This window comes from Microtus ochrogaster, chromosome 7, assembly GCF_000317375.1.
Source record: "Microtus ochrogaster isolate Prairie Vole_2 chromosome 7, MicOch1.0, whole genome shotgun sequence".
NCBI classification, from domain to species: Eukaryota; Metazoa; Chordata; class Mammalia; order Rodentia; family Cricetidae; genus Microtus; species Microtus ochrogaster.
In genome coordinates, this window is record NC_022014.1 from 35,735,986 (window position 1) to 35,756,691 (window position 20,706).

Consider the following 20,706-nt stretch of genomic DNA (forward strand, 5'->3'; position numbering starts at 1 on the left):
AGTAAGGGCTAGAGCTAAAGGGCCAAGCAGTGTTTAAATGAATACAATTTGTGTGTTGTTATTTCGGGGCATAAGCTAGCAGGTGGCTGGGGTGCTGGGAACGCAGCCCCGCCGCTCCTATTACTACATGCTTTCTTATAGATCCCAGGACCACTAGACGAGGGAAGGCACCATTCATAATGGGCTGGGCCCTCCCTGATAAATTACTAATTAAGATTGCTTCTAATCTTACACTGCCAAGTTTCTTTGTTGTGGACTATTACTTTAACTGCACAAAGGTGTGTTGCATTTATTTATGCTACATTTGCTTAATGATGTAAAGATGTGTTGCTTTGCCTGCCTAAGGTGCCTGATTGGTCTAATAAAAAGTTCACCAGCCAAAAGCTAAACAGTAGAGGGATACGTGGGGCTGGCAGGCAAAGAGAGTAAATAGAAGAGAGAACAAGGGAGAAAGAGAGTGAAACACCTGGGCCCAGAGAGCCAGCCAGCCAGCCAGCCAGCCAGCCAGCCAGCCAGCCCAGCCAGCCAGCCAGCCAGCCAGCCAGCCCAGCCAGCCAGCCAGCCAGCCAGCCAGCCAGCCAGCCACAGAGGGAGCAGGGAAGTAGGACATACATTAGGAAAGAAGGTAGAAGACCCTGAGGCAAATTGTACATGAAGAGAAACGGGTTGATATAAGTTTAAAAAACTAGCCAAAATTAGCCTAAACTAAGGTCGAATAAGTCTCTGTGTAATGATTTGGGAGCTGGTTGGTGGCCCAAAAGAGAGTCTACTACATTTGAATTGGTCCGACGTTATCTGTGCCACTTTTATTTTATCTGACGGCACTGTTTCAGTCTAATCCTTTTGGTCAAGCTTTATTCTAGGCCCAATCTCAGAATTATCTTTAGAATGGGATTTTAATCAATATTTATTTCCTTAAAAGTATAATATTTACTACTGAAACAAAAGTGCCCTTACTTCCAACCCCACCTGTAAGCACCAAAAATGCTTCAGACATTGAAACACACACACACACACACACACACACACAAACCTTTTTGGGTGGTGTTGGTGCATACCTTTAATTCCAGCACTTGGGAGGCAGAGGCAGGAGAATCTCTGAGTTTGAAGCCAGACTGGTCTACAGAGTGAGTTCCAGGACAGCCAGAGCTGCACAGGAAAAACAAAAACAAAACAAAACAAAACAGAAAAAAAATCCTATGGAGGCAAACTCGACCCTGGTTAAGAAAAACTGACCCCAAGTACCCTACAGTTTTTGAAGAAAAAAAAAAGGATATTTCCTAAACACTTGTAAGCAAACTTTATTGGAACTTTACATAGAAATTATACCCAGAATATTTAAATGACACTGGAATAAAATACGTAGAATCTATGGCTGCTAGTGACATCTTTGTAACTTCGCCCATGGCGCCACCACTGAGCAGAGTTCATGTGATCAAACACACCCAGCACTTTAACAACGGGAGGCCTAAAGTAACAGAAAATTATCACCAATCCAAAAAATGCTGTCCTGTTTCTTTCATTTTATTCATTATCTAAATTCACATTAAGTAAATTTCAAAATAAAAACAAGAGAACCTACCTTCACTGCCCAAAAGTCACATGACAGCAACAAGATAATCGTCACCATACAGGCAATGAAGCTGCTGCTGAGCAGCTCACACAGGAGATAGACTACAACCGCACTGACTCGAAAGAACAGATGGAAGAAGGACGCCACTGGGTGTCTGGAAACCAAGACACAATAAGCAGCATTATATTTTACAGCAAATACTAGCAGACCCATAACCATGCAATCAGGCAGGGCTGTCCTGGGAAGGAGAAAGCACACAGTCCACCTCTTCCTTAAGTCCCCACCACCTAACTAGGTTCTGTTGTTGCAAGGAAATATATTACATGAGTTGACTCTGACTCCTCACGGAGTATAAACTTTCAAAGCATCTAACCAGAACCACACCAGCTGAGATAATCTAATCACATCAGGAGCCCAAACTAAGATGGAAGTTTCATCTCTCCCTTCCCTCCTCCTCCTCCTCATCCTTTTTTTCCTCCTCCTTTGTTTAAGATAGGGTCTTACTAGGTAGCTCAGGCTGCCCTCAATTTCATAATCTTCCAGTTCTCACCTTTGAAATTACATGTATGCATTAGCATACATGTATGTATGTATGCTTTTGTAAAACAGCTTATTGACATTGATTCAAATACCACACAATTTGTCTACAAATTAACATTTTTAATATAGTCAGTTGTGTGACCATCACCATAATCAATTTTACAACACTGTACTATGTCAAAAAACAAGTCTGTACCCACGGGCAATCATCCTCTCTTGTTCCCAACCCTTTCAGCCCTAAGCAGCCAATCATCTTCCTGTCTCTACAGATTTACTCACTGTGGACATCTGTGTAAGGAAAATCACACAACACTTTGTCTCCTGTCACCAACACCTTCCACTTTGCAGTGTTTTCAATGTTCAAATAGAATTTTACTTTATTAAGTGAATTTCTTTAGAGAGAATATATTTACAAGTACATTGAATTTTATTACTTATCCAAGACACAATTCTGAAATTTACAAAAGAAATCAAAATGTATCTATAGAAATAATAGTTTCCTTGGTTTTTGTCTTTTTTTTTTTAACTGAGAACTGAACCCAGGGCTTTACATTCTACCGCTGAGCTAAACCACACCCTCTACAGAAAATATATAAAGAGATGGTGCAGTCTCAGAAAACGGCAGTCAGCACAGACTTTAAAACATCAGTACTCACATAACTGATTTGTCAAGTTTGCTAATTTGAAAGCTCAGTGTTGAATAAGATTCAACAAGCCAACTACTACAAAGAAAATCTCAAGTTACTTGTCTCATGCTACGTCAAATCAACAACATGCCTAGCCTACTCTGCCTTGGTATCCCCATGGGCTTCTTTTGAAGACCAGGCCCCAAGATGGCAGAAGTGGGGTGAGAGGTGCTGGAGACCTTAAAAGGTGGGCCTATCTAGATGGAGTGGGCCACTTAGGGCAGGTTATGGTTCTGTGTCTGTCTGCCATGAGGTGAGCAGTATTTCTCCACTAAACCCTTCTGCTAAAACGTCCTGCATCACCACGGGCCCAGAAGCAGAGTCAAAGAAAAACAGTTCCCATGCACTGAAATCCTCCCAATACATTTAAAAGTATTTTTCTTTTCTCTTTGGTTCTGTCAGATGTTTTCTCATATCAAAAAGTGGGATGCGGAGCTGGGTATGGTGGCACACACCTTTAATCCCAGCAATAGAGAGACGGGGCAGGCAATCTGAGCCCAGATAAGCACAGCCAAGACTACATAGTGAGGCTGTGTCAAAAAAACCAAAAACAAATGAAAGTCAACACAAATCCCATAGGTTGACAGCAACAGTAGACACACAGATTAGACAGAAACACAACTCTAACTTAACCTTGTACCTGATTTTGGATTTTCTTGGTCTATTGGTTGTCTCCTCTTCTGCATCAAACAGTGAGACGTCTTCAGTGTCATCATTACTGTCCTATTAGGAAATTAAATATCTATGATAAAAATGAAATTTGGTGCTTCTATGCCTGCTACATACAAACCTACATAATCCTCAAAAGGGAAGATGAGATTATGAGCTACAACTACCAGGAACTCACAGTTTAGGAAAAGAGGCACCTGCAGGTCCTCCACCCCAATCCCAATAATCTGAAAACAAACAAACAAAAAACTCCCTATGACAACCTAATAGTCAGCTGACATCAGCCTGAGCCCTGAAAGAACACTGAGGAGCAGTTGATGCTCCTAAAAGCTGACACGTATCAGAAGCTACTCTCTCCCAAGTCAGAGAAATCTGAAGCTATTGGGATAAACTCAGAAAACCTCATGGACTTCACCCTGTGTCCTAGACTCCTTGCGTGCTTTCTCTTCTTATCAGAGGCTAAATCAACAACTACCCTGCCCCTAGGACTTGTTCCATCACTATCTTTCAACTCTGTCTTTCTAATCAATATATAAAATCCTTCACAGCAGTGACAATCCTAGAGGATGAATAACCCCAGAAGGCTCTCAACAACCCCAGACCACTGCTCATAAGATAAAACAAATGACCACCGGGTTTCTAAGATTCTTCTGTGAACTCCTGAGATGCACAACAGCGGGGGGGGGGGGGGGGCTATCAACTAGAATGAAGAGAATTAAAATACAAGTATGCACAAGTGTTGGAGGAAAATGAATGGGGTGACGTCAGAGATGGCATGTGGGGAGTTTACTGTTTTAAGATAATAGGAATTACAAGGGCGTCCCCTTGTACCCAGAATTCCAGCATTTGGAAGGTTGGATCAAGCTGATTACCATCAGCTGGAGATGGGTGAAGGAAAACAGAACAGGAAAAACTAAAACACGTCTTTGTGCTAACAGGACCAAGCGTTTACAAAAGAAAAAAAGGTGTGTGTGTGTGGGGGGGGCATCAACAGTGCAACCACTGCTCAACACTTCCCATTAAACAAGGACAAAGTTGCAGTAGTCGCAACTCAAAAATGGAGTAGCACACAATCCACAAAAGAACATGCGGGTGATTATGAGTGAAGATGCAGACAGGAAGGAAAGTAGTATGAAAATTCCTCTGCTGCTTTTCAGTGAAACAGGAAGCAAGGTTATCAGACCAAAAAAAAAAAAAAAGGCAAGGAATATGTTCAAAGTTGCAGCAAAGTTGTAAGGTTGCCAGGGAAAGGGAAGGGAGAGACTACAAAAATGTCAAATGTCCAGCAGGTGGAAGTGTTGATCAATGGTTCCCAGTCACAGACTTAACAGGAACAGTTAGCATGGCTGTCCTTCCCCAGCACCCTTCAATCCGGGTACACCCTCAGAGAGCAGAGTTGGAACCACCAATGGGTTTTCTCCACTCCACATTTCCCCACAGGAGACTGTTCAGTCACAAATTCTGGTTGGCTCATCCTCACACACTCGGTATGTCACTAGCATGTCTTTACTATCATGTTCCGAAAATATGCTGTTCCCCAACCTAACCTCTCCCCTCCCCACACCTTTTGTGGATCCCACCTCCTCAAACACCCCAACCCAACCTCACACGGGGGCAAGAAACCTGTGTGGGGCACTCGTATTCTGGACCTGGAGCAGTTGCCTAAGCCATAGTAATCCCGCAGCAAATTACTTGTAAAATTATACATATAATCTAAATAGGAGTTCACAGTCAACTCAAAGGGAGGAAATACTATATTGTGTTTACTAATCTCCAGCCGAAAGTCAACTGGCTACAAGGATCCTTACGGGCACAAACGTGACAACCACCGTGACTAACAGTGCATCAGCGTAGTAACACCTACTCAAAATGAAGGCTCTAGTACTCTCCTCTCCCTACAGGACAGCCCCTCACTTGAGTGTCTCGGCAGGAGAGCTGATGCCTGAAGGCCGCTCCTCCCCTCATTCGGGTGGGCTGCGGGGAGCCCGGTCACCCCGACGTCACACCCAGAGCTTCCTGCAGCCAATGCCCCACCTGGCGACCCACCTCTACATAGCATCCCCAGCTCTGCGCCTCCTGGGTCCCCGGTCCACCCGACCCTCGGAGAGCACAGAACTCTCTAGCGACAACTGGCCGGAACACAGCACTTCTGCCCACCCAGCCTGCCCTTCGTCCAGCTCAGGCAGTGGGCGGACACAGAGACACAAAGGCCTCAGAGGCTGCACAAGACCCCCGGCCCCAACCCAAACGATCCCACCAGCTCCCGGAACCCGACCGCCCTCCCTCACCTGCGACAACATGACGGCCCCGCGCCAATCTCCCCCACTTCCGGGAGCCACGTCAGCCAGCGGCCACCCGGTCCGGTGGGAAACTGACGCGGGTTGGTTGCCACAGGACAGGAAGTCAATGTACGGGGGCAACCGGAAGCCACTTGCCGGCAACACTTCCTTTTCAGTGAGGCTCGTGGGCGGGAGCAACTCCCCGGACCGGAAGAGCAGTGGGCGGGTCCATGCCACAAGGAGCAGGGCACGTAATGGGAGGGGCGGGGAAAGAGGGTCCAAATTACTGACGCGCGCGGTAGGGAGCGGAGCGTTTGGGCGGAGCCATGCCGCAGAGGCTCTGAAGAGAGCGAGGCAGAGATGGGCGGAGGCCGGCGTGGGCGGGGCCGGCGGAGGCGGGGCCTGCCTGCATCTCAAAGCTGAAGCTAACAGCTGGGGATGCGTTGGCTAACAGTAGGTCCTGAAGGGAAGCTTTCATGAGTTATGAAGGAAAAATGGTTTTTGCTGCCTGTGAAGTGCAAACTGGGAGTCATTACCACCAGCGTGAATGCTCTGGAAAAGGCGGGCTTTATTCTACAACTTAACTTTGTAAATATATTTCCGTATAGTTTTACTTTTGCGTTTTACATTTTAGGAATACTTAAAAAATAAATGTGTCCTTGGGAAGGAGTTAGAAAAAAGCCAGGAGGCTAACGCGAGCAGTGGGGGTACTACTGTAAAGGCAGAGATGGTCCCCTGTGCCCTAGCACTCGGGCACTTGGGTTTCTGCATCTGCCCCCTATATACCAATTACATAATCAATCTCTGTACATCTTTCCTCGGTTGTAAAATAAGAAGGACAGTGATGGTTTCACAGAGCAGTTAGTCAAATGGCAGTCTTTTTAAAATTACTGTTTGAAGTCACCTACTGATGGTGTGATCCTGCCGAGATCTCAAATTCAGAGAATTTAAAGCCATCTTTGGAACTGTCATAGTAGCAGTATTCTGTTGCCCGACCTATGCCAGATTGTTGGAAGAGGCTCTATTCACTGAAACCCAGATTTTGTCTGGCCCTTTGCCAGCACTATTTCAAACCTACTGCCAGAATAGTGAAGAAACAGAACATAATTCCCAAAGGAGAGAAAGCTTGACAAGGTAGTCACATGCCTACCTGTGAAGGTGGAGACATGACCTATGTCCTAACCTGCTTGGAGCATGTTTTTTGGTGGCCCGCCCTGTATTATGATTGTGTTTAGTTATCTTTTGGTTGTTTTCATGTTTTTATGAATGCAAATTGAATTTGTTACCATATTTTTCAAATTTAGAACATTTAACAGGAAAGTGAATTTCTGACCTGTTTTGGGGGGGTGTTTTTTCTTTTTGGAAGATTTGGGGAGTTTGTTTGTTTGCTTGCTTTTGAAATAGGGTGTGGCCTTGTAGTACCAACTAACTTAGATGCTCAGCCCTCCTGCCTTAGCCTCCCAAGAGCTGGGACTTAAGGAAGGGGAATGTCTGACTGCTTCTTTATACGGGTCCTGAAGCCTTCAGTGAGCTACATCCCTTCTGCTGAGCTCCTCTTCCAAATTACCTAGCTTGCCCCTGATGCCACTCCCTAATTATTTAGATAGGAGTCTCAATATACTTGATATTAGTGGCTCTTTTGTTATCCAATGTGAATATGCTTCATCTTCATCAGATGGAGTATGTTCTGACCAGTAAAATTAAATATAGTGTTCTAAATACAACTCAACCTTTTGAGCTCCCCACCCTCTTTACCAGAAGTGAGCTTCATTCTATGCAAAAAAAAAAATACTAGGAAATTTCTATATACTATCCTGATAGTCACTTAAAAGTTTCTGGAAGCAATGCTAACCCTGAATTGGTGATAATGAGTGGCATCTAACTGCCAGTGACCACCTCATCACAGGGATGCCTACATCTCCCTAAGTGGAAGGCAGATGGCACCCTCTCCCTGTCTCTTCCTATCTTACTGTAATACTATCCATTCCTTGATTCCTAGAAAGGTTTGTGTGAATTGCCAAAGAAATATCAATAAATAAACCAATTAAATGGAAGAAAAGAAAGGTCCAGACACCAACGCTCACTTGGTTTTCTGTTTGCTGTAATAGTACTGTGATTTCTGAGGCCTGGTTTAGATAAATACATTTTGTCCAAGTTCAGGGGCCGCTGTTTTCCCTTGCTTCATGAAATTATCGATAGGCAGGCCTTTGATCTTACGAATCCACGCAGCTTTGCTGGCTTTACCTGGGTCGACGACTTTAGTGGATTCACTGGCTTGATATTCCTTCATCTTGGCTTCTCCATATTCTTTCTCCTCCTTCACAGTCAACAGCATGAACCCGGTGTTCATTCTAAGAGGATCCAGGGTTGTGTAGAAACGTGGCCGTTCTTTCTTGAGAGTCAGGGTAGCTGTGCCGCCACGAGGAGCGAGCATTCGGTTTGGTTTAATGACCTGCATGCTGGTCAGGGGGCCAGCACGGCGCATCGCCCCATCGATTGAACTGGTCAACTGCTCTTCACCCCTTAAACTATCAGACATTCTGGAACGGATAAGTCTGGGCTGGGGTATGGTGGACTGGACTCTGGGACTATGCAGGGATTGTTTCAAGTTGGGCTGCAGTTTCTGGATTTCAAGGGGAATATTGGTTTGTTTCACATCGGTAGGAAGGTTGCTGGATCGCAGCTGATTAACTGCATGTTGGACTGATTTTCCTTTGAAACTTAGGACTTTCCTTGGATACGGAATTGAAGGTCCCCAGGCGTCAATGATTGCAGTTTGGGGTCGGTGGGGATACGCAAATTCTTCAGAATTGTGGGCTTGTTGCAAAGCATTGACAGTCAGAAGGAATCGGTCAGGTGCCATAGGGACTTTCCAGAACTTTTTCATTGGATGTCTGGTTTCCTCTACAAGACTTTCCACATCATCTGCTTCTTCGAAAAGAAAACAAAGGCACATGAGCATTCCATGGAAAAATAGGGACCGTCTATACGTAAAAGCCAAAACCATTCTAACTGCTAAGCACACTGTGGTTTTGTTGCTCAAAAAACATGTCGTGAAACATCCTAGATAACAACAGAAATGGTGGCAGCAGAAAGGGCTTATCTCTAATGACTATACTAATATCCGTATAAGGTGTCATATTTTGAATGCAGCCTATGTAATTCTAATAGTCCACACAGTTAAAAAAATTCCTGTGAGAATGACTCTCATATCTCATTCATGACTCCCATAAAAGAGGTCTTGCGGATTTATAGTATGTCATCATCAATCATCCTACTGCAAAGGTCAATTCTCATTTAATTAACCAGCTTTGGTTATGGTCCCCCAGAATCAGGCCTGGATTCTAAGAATGTCACTCCTGCCTAATGCAATATATCACAGCATGGCTAAAACTTCCCAAAGAGAAGTCCCCAAAATGCTTTGACCAATAGCAATGAATCTGAGATATTCACGGAACAACAGAATCCTTTCTACAAACCACTTTACAGTCGAGGTATCTAAGGCCGTTAAGCTAACAAAGATGTCTTCTTGGATGATTCGACATCTTAGATCATCCCTAGTTGGCCTTTTTTTGGTCCCTCCAGAAAAACAAGGCCCTGTTTTCAAAAATACCTGAGTCAAGGAAAGGTCAAGAAATCAGTTGCATAATCTAAAACCTAACCCAGAGTTCTTCCAATGAAGGAGCAGCAGCCAGGTACGGTGCATATAATTTCCTTTGGCCATTGGATGGTGTCCCAAAAGGGACAGACAGGGACAGATGAAACTCCCAAGTGTCCCTGCTTTTTGCTTTGCTAGTTAAACAGTGTTTCATAAAAACATAAACATCTGAGGTATAATTAGCTTGTCAGAATCTTCCCCTCTCCTTCCAAATCCAGAAAACATAGGGTTTTTTTTTTCTTTCTCATTATTCTGTGGGTTTTGTGGTGGTAGGTTTTTCTGGGGTTTGTTGTGGTTTTTTTTTTTTTTTTGTATGCTAGTATATCTTAGATCTACAAGTCAGTACACATACAGATCTTCATGGTATGAATCTTGGTTACGTAATATCAATGGTGATGGGGTTGAGTTTGCTATTGCTCACTCTGGTGACCATTTGGTTTATTAATGATCAACCTTAAGGAAATGTAAATACCATTTTTATTCATTATGTGAGCAGGTATGAGGAGACAGGCAGTCCCCAGAGCTGGCTTGCATGTGGTAAGGGCGCCCAGAGTGTTAATGGAGTATAAATTGATTCTGTGGTTTTTTTTGTTCAACCATGACAGCAACTCTCTAGTGTTAAATGTATTTGCCCTTTGGCTCAGCAGTTTTGTTCCTGGGACCTCACTTTGTGGTCGACCTGTATGTGTGCACAAATGCAGGGTGTCCACCTGTGTGTGTGCACAAAATGCAGGGTGTCCACCTGTGCGTGTGCACAAATGCAGAGTGTCCACCTGTGTGTGCACAAATGCAGGGTGTCCAACTGTGTGAGTGCACAAATGCAGGGTGTGCACCTGTGCGTGCGCACAAATGCAGGGTGTCCACCTGTGCGTGCACACAAATGCAGGGTGTCCACCTGTACGTGTGCACAAATGCAGGGTGTGCACCTGTGTGTGCACAAATGCAGGGTGTCCACCTGTGCGTGTGCACAAATGCAGGGTGTCACCTGTGCGTGTGCACAAATGCAGGGTGTCCACCTGTGTGTGCACAAATGCAGGGTGTCCACCTGTGCGTGTGCACAAATGCAGAGTGTCACCTGTGCGTGTGCACAAGTGCAGGGTGTCCACTTTTGCACAAATGCAGGGTGTCACCTGTGCGTGTGCACAAATGCAGGGTGTCACCTGTGCGTGTGCACAAATGCAGGGTGTCCACCTGTGCGTGTGCACAAATGCAGGGTGTCCACCTGTGTGTGCACAAATGCAGGGTGCCCATGGCTAGGATGGACCATTACATCTTCATTGTTTGACTCACTTTGAAACCTGGCTGTGAGGGAAATTTGTTTCAAAGGAACATTATTACTAGTCAAAAATATTAGAAAAAAAACATTAGAAATGTTTGCCGGTGCCTTTCAAAATCATCAAAGAAGCATGCTAGCCATGGTATCTAATAGTACTTCTTAACAACTCATTCCTGTCATGCTCGCTCTCCTTCATCCACTTATATCACTCATCACCCACACATACTCACCACATAACACACACACACACCACACACATACACATACACACACCCTCCAAATGTCACATACACATAAACAAACACTCCACACACTCACACACACACCGCACATACACACACCCTCCAAACACCACACACATAAACACTCCACACACTCATACACACACATGCATGCACACCACGCACTCACCACACCACACACACACATACACACACTCACACACACATATACACACCCTCCAAATGCCACACACACACCACACATACACACACCCTCCAAACACCACACACATAAACACTCCACACACTCATACACACAAACATGCATGCACACCACACACACCGCACCACACACACACATACACACACTCACACACACACATATACACACCCTCCAAACACCACACACATAAACACTCCACACACTCATACACACACATGCATGCACACCACACACACACCGCACCACACACACTCATACACACACACCCTCCAAACACCACACACACATAAACAAACACTCCACACACCACACACACACACACACCCTACACACACACTCAGATCCCTCTCCTCTCTCAAGAAATCCCCTCCAATCAGCCTGACCCCTCTTCTTCTGATGTGCCCATTAATCAGAAGGAACCAGTCGGGAGGCAGAGACAAGAAGCAGGTAAGGCATGTAGAAAGAGTTTCTCTCCATAGCCTTAAGTTGGGAAGGAGACAAGACACCAATTCCTATTAGGAGGAACCAGTGGGAAACCAATCCTTCTTTGAAGAAAGCATAATGGCACCACTCCAAAAGATGCAGAAGTTTAGGTTGAAATACAAAAGTAGGGGAGAGAGAGACCGGGAGCGGGTGAGACCTTAGCTCTTAATCAAAGTAAAACCATTCGTCTCCTCTTCACCTTCATGTTTCTCTAGCACATCTTCCAAGACACCACTATCTCTCTTCCTGCCATCCCTCTGGGGTGTGCTTGCTTTTCCTTGGTCATATATTTCTATTACCATGATTAGGTTAAGATTGAAGAAGAAACCACAGTCATTATGTAATTTGACTAGATCCGAGTAGTGGGGATACAGCAATAATTCAACTGGTTTTTACTTGAGGTACCACTGCATGACCCTTGTCGCTGACACTAAGTAGGCTGGCTCCCAGAACTGGATTCCATCATGCTTCCTCTTCCACAGACCCTTCCTACAGAATATCAAGCTTCAAGCATCTGAAACTCTCGGTTTCTTCAGAAGACTAGTCACTTGCTGTGTGAAGTGCTTGGAGGTGACCTGTTGGTGTTCTCTGTAGATCCTGGGTCTAACTTCATGCCACAGGGGATAAGTAGCATAAAGGAGTCTTGCTAGTCTAACCCACATATGATTTACTCTTTAGATGTCAAAAATAGCATGGAACCATGTACATGCCCCCACCTACATGTCCATACACACCGGCCTTGTAACTAAGTCCTCTAACGACAACATGTTCTGTATAGGACAGTTTCCTGTGGGTAGTAACTTAGTGTATCTCCCCTGAGGACTTAATGAAATATTCATGAATGTTCCCCTCACCCCATCTCTCTCTGTCAACACACACATACGCACACACACACACACACACACACACACACACACACACACACACACACACTGCCCATCCCCACTGGTTATCACTGTAATTACAATAATCTTGCTGTTTTACCTGAAGATGGCTTCATGTTTAACTTCGGATGGATTCGGGCCTTCTGAGATTTATTTGATAGCAATTCCTGTTTACTAGACATAGATTCTCTCAGGCTGTGAATCTGCGTGCTGGACTTGGAATACACATTCCCAACGCTCATTTCTTCCCTTTCCTCCTCCTTATCCTTGCTCTTCTTTGCTTTACCTCTGTCCGCGTTATACTGCCATTTTACGTTTTCAAACTGGAACAGGAGGATATTGCTGTCCGTCTGGACCACCATCCTGAAACCAAAATGAAAGTGCCCACAAAAGGAGCATGGAGGCCACCAAAACATACATTGCAGTTGTGTCTTAGCCAGTCCCTGGGCTGAGGAACTGGGGCCAGGGATTGACCATAGGAATGGGCTGGTTTAGGGTGTTGCTGGGAGAAAGCATTGGAGCAGTGGACAGGGATAGGTAGTTTTGTGACTGTAATTTTTTTGTGAATTAATCATGAAAGGGACACCTGTGTCCCGATTGCTTCACTGTTCGGGTTGGCATACCTTTTCAGTGAGTTTCCCTTTCTGGAGCGCCAAGTACCCAGGATGGCCAAGACAAAAGCTTAGGTACTCCACACACAGATAGCTGGAAATTTACTCTTCTCTTCTTTTTAAGCTCATTGTATAGACTCGGTGTTTCTATCTTTACCCTTGGAATAAAAGCTGCCCATGGGGAAGCCTCCTCTCCTCTGCTGAGCCCCACACAAAGCCCCACATGGCTTCACAGTATCCTCTAGGGTCTCTGGACATAGTGGGGACATTTTATGAAGCATAGTGATCTCTGTTGCCTCAGACCCTCATTCTCACTCCCCAGTGGACCGAGGTTTAGAACTCACATTTTCCACCCCAACACACTTCCCATCTCCCGCTCATTTCTTTCACTTTTTTTTTCATTTGCACGGAGCAAGCTTTCCTCTCTGTGTGTGTCTAGATTTCTTGAAACTATAAGAAGAAACTGAAATACATGAGGGCATGCATGTGTGTGTTTCCTCCCTAAATACTGTCATTTTAAGACTTTAACCTGTGGTGTAAACTCTAGAAACGTGTCTTGTTTGGACTGGAAATGCTGAAATGGAGTTTGAGGAATCAGATTCCATTAAAAACTCCCCGTCAGGTTTCTATTTACTCAACCCAGAGGAAACCATGCAAGCTGGGCATCAAGGCACCCTTAAGAGTAAACCCAGCTCCAACTGTGCCCTGGTCACTAAGGCTGGGGGCAAAGGCCGGTTAGTTCTGCAGGAGCTACTACTTCCCTCAGCCAGGCTGGAGGGAAGCATGGCCTATTCTGCCCTGCCAATAAGTCCAGAGTCCCAGAGAAGGGGGAGAAAAGCCACCTAGAATTACTCATGGTTCTGCCCTCCACGCCTACCTACCACCCACCTGTTGCCCTGATAAAAGAAGGTTAGCACAGGGTCACCTCTGGCATCGACTTTTATCACCTTCAGACAGTTCCCATTGAGGAAATTATAAATGCGAATCTTGCCGTCTCCGCACGCACTGATGACCCGGAGGTAGAGAAGAGACACCTGCAGCACCTCTCTGGAAGGAAAACAACAACAGGCAGTACCCGCCTTCTGGAAGACTCTTGGGTTTGCTTATGGTCTGTAGTGTTGGTGTGCAGTTGGGAGGTAAGAGCCTTATCTATCCATCCTTGAGGTGGTCTTTCCGTCTCTACGCGTCTAGAGTTAGTCTTAACCGTCAGCGATGCCGTGCCCATCAGCAGTGGTTTGCGGATCAGTCACAGGCCGCCAGTCGGCAAAGGAGAAAGGGCACTGCTTCAGGCTCTCAAGGAGGCATGGGGGAGAGAGGTCTAGTAAATCAAACGGCCACTTTTTTTTTTACGCAGTTTGATTCTTAGCTACTTATTCATACTGAGAATTGTTTTTTGAATTCTTTTAGAACAATGCTGTTGTGTAAGAACAGTAGAAGGCTAAGGATTAGTTTTATATGAACAGACATCTTAAATATATAGACTCTTTTTTATTTTTATTTATTTATTTATTTTGGTCTTTAATGAGTGGCTTCCATTCCTTCCAACAATGAACATCCTTAAAGAAAATTGGACCTTGGGATGAGATTTGTGTCTTTTTGTGATAGCCAATAGGTAAGGAAGGAGCCAGGAGAAAACCCACCTAGAAGCTTCCAGAACAGCCTTTCTCCAACTACAACTACACGGTTCAAGTTGGTTTATTCAGTTCTGACAAATACAATGCTTTTTTTATTGATGGCGTTGAAAAGTTGAATGCAATCACGTCAACTTGCTAGATCTTGCATGTAAGGCAAGCCCATTGCTTACGATCTACCCAACCAGATCTACAATTGCTTGTATATGGGTTGCGTGTGTCCCCAAATGGTTCATGTGCTAGAATATTGGCCTCTGGGGTAGCAATGTTAAGAAAAACTTTTGTTTAAGAGGCAGGGCCTAGTAGAAGCTGGTTAAATTGCCGGAGGCCCTGCCCTCAGCAGGGATGGTACAGTTCTCAGTTCGTACACATCTCCAGTTAGTAACTGAGGAAGGCATCGTTAGAAAGCAAGGCCACTTCACACACCCAGTCCTTTCTGGGTCTGCACTAAGTTAAGATGCCACCGATGAGGCCCTCAGCACAGGCTGGACAGACACGGCTGCCTGGTCTTCAGCATCCCAAACTGTGAGCTAAATAAGACTCTTTTTCTCTACAACTCGCCCAGCTTTGGGTGGGTCATTCAAGCAACCGGAAATCGCCAGCCAAGACCTAATTCATCTGCCACTTCATTCAACAACAGCAACAAGAAAAATAAATACATACATACATACATACATGCATAAGTCAGATTTCTCCCATTTTCCTCCCCACTACATATGTACACAAGCTTCACATACACTGGCAGCTTCTCTTGGGAACAACTCATAGCATACTTATCGCTGGATGCTTTTACCACATGGCACAGCGCCAAGCTGGAAGCAGGTCTTAAATACATATTTACTCTAAAGGTGGCTTACGTGTTCAGAATATGGTCATCGCTACAGAAACATTAAAAGAGTGAAGTTTACCCTATCTGGCCTTAACCTTGGTTGATCTCAGGTCCAGATGAAGATTCTTCAATACCCTAACAAATTATCAAAAGAGAAATAGCAAAGGCCTCAGAAAGCGGGTGCTTGCTCAGGATATCTCAAAGCAGCCACGGTGCCAGTGTGAGCTGGATTCCTCCTTAGGTGGTAGTGGAAGGCATCAAACTGAGCTTCTATTCAGACACTAAATGCCCAACAAAGTTCTAGTGCTTCGATACCATAAGTAGCCGCACACTGGGGCAGAGATGCCCTCTGATAAAGGGTTTGCCTCCCTGTGCTTTCCTAACTTTGCTGAGCTGGGACCTACACATCTCCCAAGTTCCTGGTACATTTGGTTCAACCTGTACCATTATAGCCTATGATTATTACAACATAGGCTTGAAAGTCAAATGCCCACTGTGGAGCTGACACCACCACACACTTGCTGTACATCACAGAGGAAGCACCTCAGCCTCCCAGTCTTTCCTCACATCCCCCTTACCCAGCTCAGGCCCCACGGAAAGGAATCGTCATTTCTACCTCATGTGATTTCTGCTATGGTTAAATTAGCTGGGTTTTTTTTAAGTTTGCCCAGTACCTGACACAGTGCTGGTTACTGGTCTTAGACTAGCTCAGACCCCTTTCAGACTTTATCTGCCCTGGAAATGTTTCCTGCTTTGCTCTTTCTGAAATTTACTCAGAGAGTGACGACAGTGAAGATGGCGGGGATGTGAACTACAAAATTCCGCCCTTCTGTAACAGCAGCAAAAACTGAAAAAAACTGTCAGAATCCACTTTTTCAGGGTCCTGGGAAATCACAGAAGGTTTGCAGCAGCCTAGGGAGCGTTTAGACTTGAGAACTGGTTTTAGAGGCAGTGAGAATGGTGTGTTTTGTACCGTGTTAACTGACCCTAGTCCATTTTTCACTTCAGTTGTAGCTATGGAAAAATAGACACATTCTTGGTTCGAGAAAGAACCAGATAGGCTGTGTTCAGGATGAGTTATTTGTACTGCCGAATGGTTTCTTGGAAGACTGTCTCAAAAGATTTGTCTTTGTAACTTAAGAATTCTTTCTGGGCTGAATCTGCCACCCAAGAGGCATAACTGGACTCTTGCTACCTGAGGAACTAGAAATCCATTGGGGCAGATGATAACACTAACTGAAAAAGCCAAGGAATGAGAAGTCTGGGAGTCTTAAAAAATCTCCAGCAGATCTCCTGGGATCTAATGTCCACCCTGTCCAGCTCCTGCTTAGGAAAGGTCCGAGAGAGCCTTGAGCTCCTGTCCCAGCTACATTGATGCCCTGTGCTAAAGCAGGTCAAAGGAGAGAGCAGAAAGGAAATTAGCAAATTGTTTGCAGATGAATGGAAATAAAAATACAGCATGTCAAAAGATTCCTGAGATTCCAGCCCTCAGGAGGCAGAAGCAGGAGACCGCGAGTTTGGGGACAGCCTGAGCTATATAATAAGACCTTTTCTTAAAAACAAAACAGCTAAGGCAATGTTTACACCACGAATGTGCGTGTTTCTCCAATCAGTAGCCGAACCTTATACGTTAAAACTAGAAGGGAAGAAAACAACCAAAATCAAGGAGAAGGCAAGAAATAAGGAAAATTAATAGCTTAAGTTATTAGAGTGAGAACCAAAGAAATACAGCAAGTCATGAAGCAAAAAGCTAATCCTTTGAGACAATCAACAAACTTTGATAGATAATCAACAGTGAATCTTTACTAAAACTGACCAAGAAAATAAGATAGGAAAGGCTTTGGGTGTGGCTCGGGGTGCTTGCCTTGGCTGTGAGGCCCTGCTCAACTCCTAGCACTGAAAGAGAAATGAAACAAGAGAGAAGGTTCAAGAAACTAACGTCAGGAGGAAATTGGGGGACATTTCTGCTGACGGTGGGAAGTTCTATAGGTAGATGATGGCAAAGATGTACAACATTGGGAGTGTGCTGCTCTATATTAATATATCAGAGTGTATATCAGGAGAGCTACGTCCTAATTATAAATTACAAATAGTTATTATGATACAAGTTGTGGAAAAGACATTGACGACTATTAAAAGCGAACAAAACATAAACAGCTAAACAGAGTATAAGATCGCCATCTGTCAAACCAACTCTCCATGCTCAGATTTCTTCTCTCATACTCTTCTCCCACACTGTAATCACAAGTCATAATTTTAGTTGAAAACATAATTGGATTCAAAAAGGAGATGCCTTCCTCTAGCTCCTTTTTCAGGTAGTAACTGTCTGCCATATTCAAAAGATGAATATCAGTGCAACCACTAGAACTCTGTCGAAAAGCAATTTATAAACGAACACTTGCCACCAATCAAATGTCTTTCAGCACTTGTATCTAGCTAACGTGATTACAGAGGGGCGGGGAGACCTACAAACAAAAGCATTGGCCACATCCTCCAGGTAGCTGTCCTCTTCCCGTGTCCATGCCAGGTATCAAGAACCAATGTGAGGCCGGAGAGATGGTTCAGAGAGTAAGAGGACTGTGGCTCTCGAGAGAACAGGGCTTGGTTCCCAGCACACACATGATGGTTTCCCTGTGGCTATCTCTAACTCCAGTTCTAGGGATCCAACACCCTTTTCTGACCTCCACGAGCACCAGGATCACGTGGTTCACATTCTTAGATGCAGGCAAAACACTCACGCATAAAATAATGTGAACAAGTCCAATTTAAAATGTTTAAGGAACAAATACGAACGGCGTGTTGGTGACGACATCCAACAAGAGCGGTGGTATCCAAAGCTGTCTGCTAGCAGACAGGAGGCCCGTTGGTTAACCAGAGGACAACCAAACTGTCAGGTTTGCTGGAAACACTATTTTCCAGTCTCTAAGTCTTACTGGATCCTCTTAAGAAGCGTTAAAAACAAATAATGAATCCTTTTCAGGAGACATCACAAAGGTGACTTCCTCCTTGAAGTGGCAATTTGATTGTCTAGGTGCTCTACTAGAAGGCTTGCTCACAGTTCCCTGGGGATTAGATCAATTCACTGAGCATAGGTATTTCTCAGCACCCACCTGCTAAAAATGTAGCCGTCACGGACCACAAAGATCATACCCCTGTAGACACAGATCTTATACCCACACACTTCTCACAAGGCCAGTGTATAAGAAGTATCAGGAAATCTAGAACCTGACTGGTCAAACAGCTATCAGGATATAAACAGATAGCCCCTGGGGGAATCCACTTACTCTTTTAATCAAGTAATATAGCATTGTGTTTCGTGGCACTTTAATGCCCTGAGAGTAAAAAGCATTATCCGTGTAGCCTATAAAACCGTAGGCACAGCAGAATCATTAGTTGGCTGCGGTAGCCTTTCACGTGAGCCCAGCTGTGAGCTCAGAAAGCTGTAACAGCCGCCAAGCAGCCAGCAGCACTGAATTTGAACTGGAATGGAAAATGGAACCCGTTTGCAAAGCTGGAAAAGAACCAGTTTGTAGACTTTGAAGGATAAACTTTTTAAATGTCTTTTGTTATTTTTAACATGTGGGTTATTTTAAGGTTTCGTGAGCACATTTCCTGGCAGAAAGACCAAGTTCAAGAATTCTAAGTTTAGATGTGGCGTTGTTTGGGATGATCTGTTGATGGCTAGCAGATGTGAGTTTATCGTGTGTCACGTGTTTTCTATGATCTCAGCAGACAGTAGGCCGGAGAAAGATCACAAGTCCAACCCGGGCTACATAGGGAGACCTATTCTCCCTCCACCACATTTCTCCAACAATGCCTGTTGTTTCTCAGGAGAAACAAGCTAGGGCAGGAAAGAATGTCTGACAGGGAGGATGGTGGTAGAGATGGGTAGAGGTGGGGAGGAAGCAGAAAGGGACGAGGAAAAGAAGGGCCGGGAGAGAGCGGCAGTACACAGAGGGACCCATCCGCGAAGACCGCAGTCTCCATAGTGCTGGGGAAAGGAGGGAAGGCCACAGCCACACGCACCCCCACACCCCAGCACCTACTTAGGATGCTTGAAGGCCATCAGGCACCGCTCGTACTTTCCCACCATGCTCCAGGCCATGACCAGGCCATCGGCACCTCCAGAGACGAGATGCCACTCGTTAAAGAACAGGCACTTTACGGCTCCCTCGTGTCCCGTGAGTGTCTGCAAGAGAAGATGCCACTTCTTTCAGACCCTCTCCATTTAGACTGTCACTCCTCCGCTAGCCAGAGCTGGAGGCTTCTTTAGTGGAATCCCAATGCTATACTCCCCTCCTGTGTGAGTGCCCCCTGCTTAGCGTGGCCTGCAGCTGACTCAACTTCTCTAGGAAGGCCAGAGAAGCCCATGCCTCCGTGTTAGCGCCTTCCCCACTCAGGAAAAATGTGAGTAAATTAAGTTCTTGTTCTGATGGGTCAGCGGCTGGAACAGGCACCATCTCGTGAAGCACAGAGAGGCCTCAAGTCCCTCTTTCCTGCTGTCATCCTGAGCTCTTTGCCACGTCTCAGAGGGTGTGTATGGGCATCCTTGTGCCCTTAGCTGAGGCTCAACCACAATGACAGGACTGGTATGGGAAAATCCTACATTTCACTGTGATCCTGTGGTCCTGGCGCAAGCGAGATCTTGCTAGTACCCACTAAAGCCAGGAGTCCAAATCCAGCAAGAACGTTTGTGGACACACGCTGTGGTTTGAATGCACCCCAAAGAATCCAGGTGTTAGAGGTTGAACCCTCAAATTCAGAAGTCAGTGTTGGGCCTCTGAGAGGGCTAGCACTGTAATGTTCTGCCCTCGGGAATGTATTCATCTGGTCAAGGACTTGTGGCCTATCCCAGGAGAGACTTTGTAATAAAAAGAGTTAGTCTCTGCCACGCTTCTCTGTCTCACCATCTCATGCTCGTCTTCACCATGGCATGGCCCTTCACAAAGGCCTTTACCAGATGCCAGCACTGCTCTTGGATGTCTCAGCCTCCAGAACTACGAGCTAAACAACCTTCTATGTTAGCCTAAACAACCTTCTATGTTAGCCTAAACAACCTTCTATGTTAGCCTAAACAACCTTCTATGTTAGCCTAAACAACCTTCTATGTTAGACTAAACAACCTTCTATGTTAGACTAAACA

At 45.1% G+C, this 20,706-nt stretch overlaps 2 protein-coding genes across 4 annotated transcripts in view; both read right to left on the bottom strand.

The window, feature by feature from the left end:
* The window catches only part of LOC101980785 (Golgi apparatus membrane protein TVP23 homolog B), a 15,939-nt gene extending 10,093 nt beyond the window's left edge, over positions 1-5,846 (bottom strand). For both annotated transcript variants that reach the window (XM_026780930.1, XM_005349877.2), the window contains exons 1-3: positions 5,757-5,846; positions 3,440-3,522; positions 1,583-1,727 (exon numbers count right to left, since the gene is read on the bottom strand). In XM_026780930.1, the coding sequence (XP_026636731.1) occupies positions 1,583-1,727; positions 3,440-3,522; positions 5,757-5,768 (240 nt within the window). In that variant the 5' untranslated portion in view covers positions 5,769-5,846. The remainder of the gene's footprint in view (positions 1-1,582; positions 1,728-3,439; positions 3,523-5,756) is intronic.
* Positions 5,847-7,837: 1,991 nt separating this feature from the next.
* The window catches only part of Cdrt1 (CMT1A duplicated region transcript 1), a 33,812-nt gene continuing 20,943 nt past the window's right edge, over positions 7,838-20,706 (bottom strand). Inside the window, exons 10-13 of one of the 2 annotated variants that reach the window (XM_026780600.1) lie at positions 19,610-19,752; positions 13,992-14,150; positions 12,593-12,855; positions 7,838-8,672 (exon numbers count right to left, since the gene is read on the bottom strand). In XM_026780600.1, the coding sequence (XP_026636401.1) occupies positions 7,879-8,672; positions 12,593-12,855; positions 13,992-14,150; positions 19,610-19,752 (1,359 nt within the window). In that variant the 3' untranslated portion in view covers positions 7,838-7,878. Of the gene's footprint in view, positions 8,679-12,592; positions 12,856-13,991; positions 14,151-19,609; positions 19,753-20,706 lie in introns of both variants that reach the window. The other variant, XM_026780599.1, reaches the window with a different exon arrangement.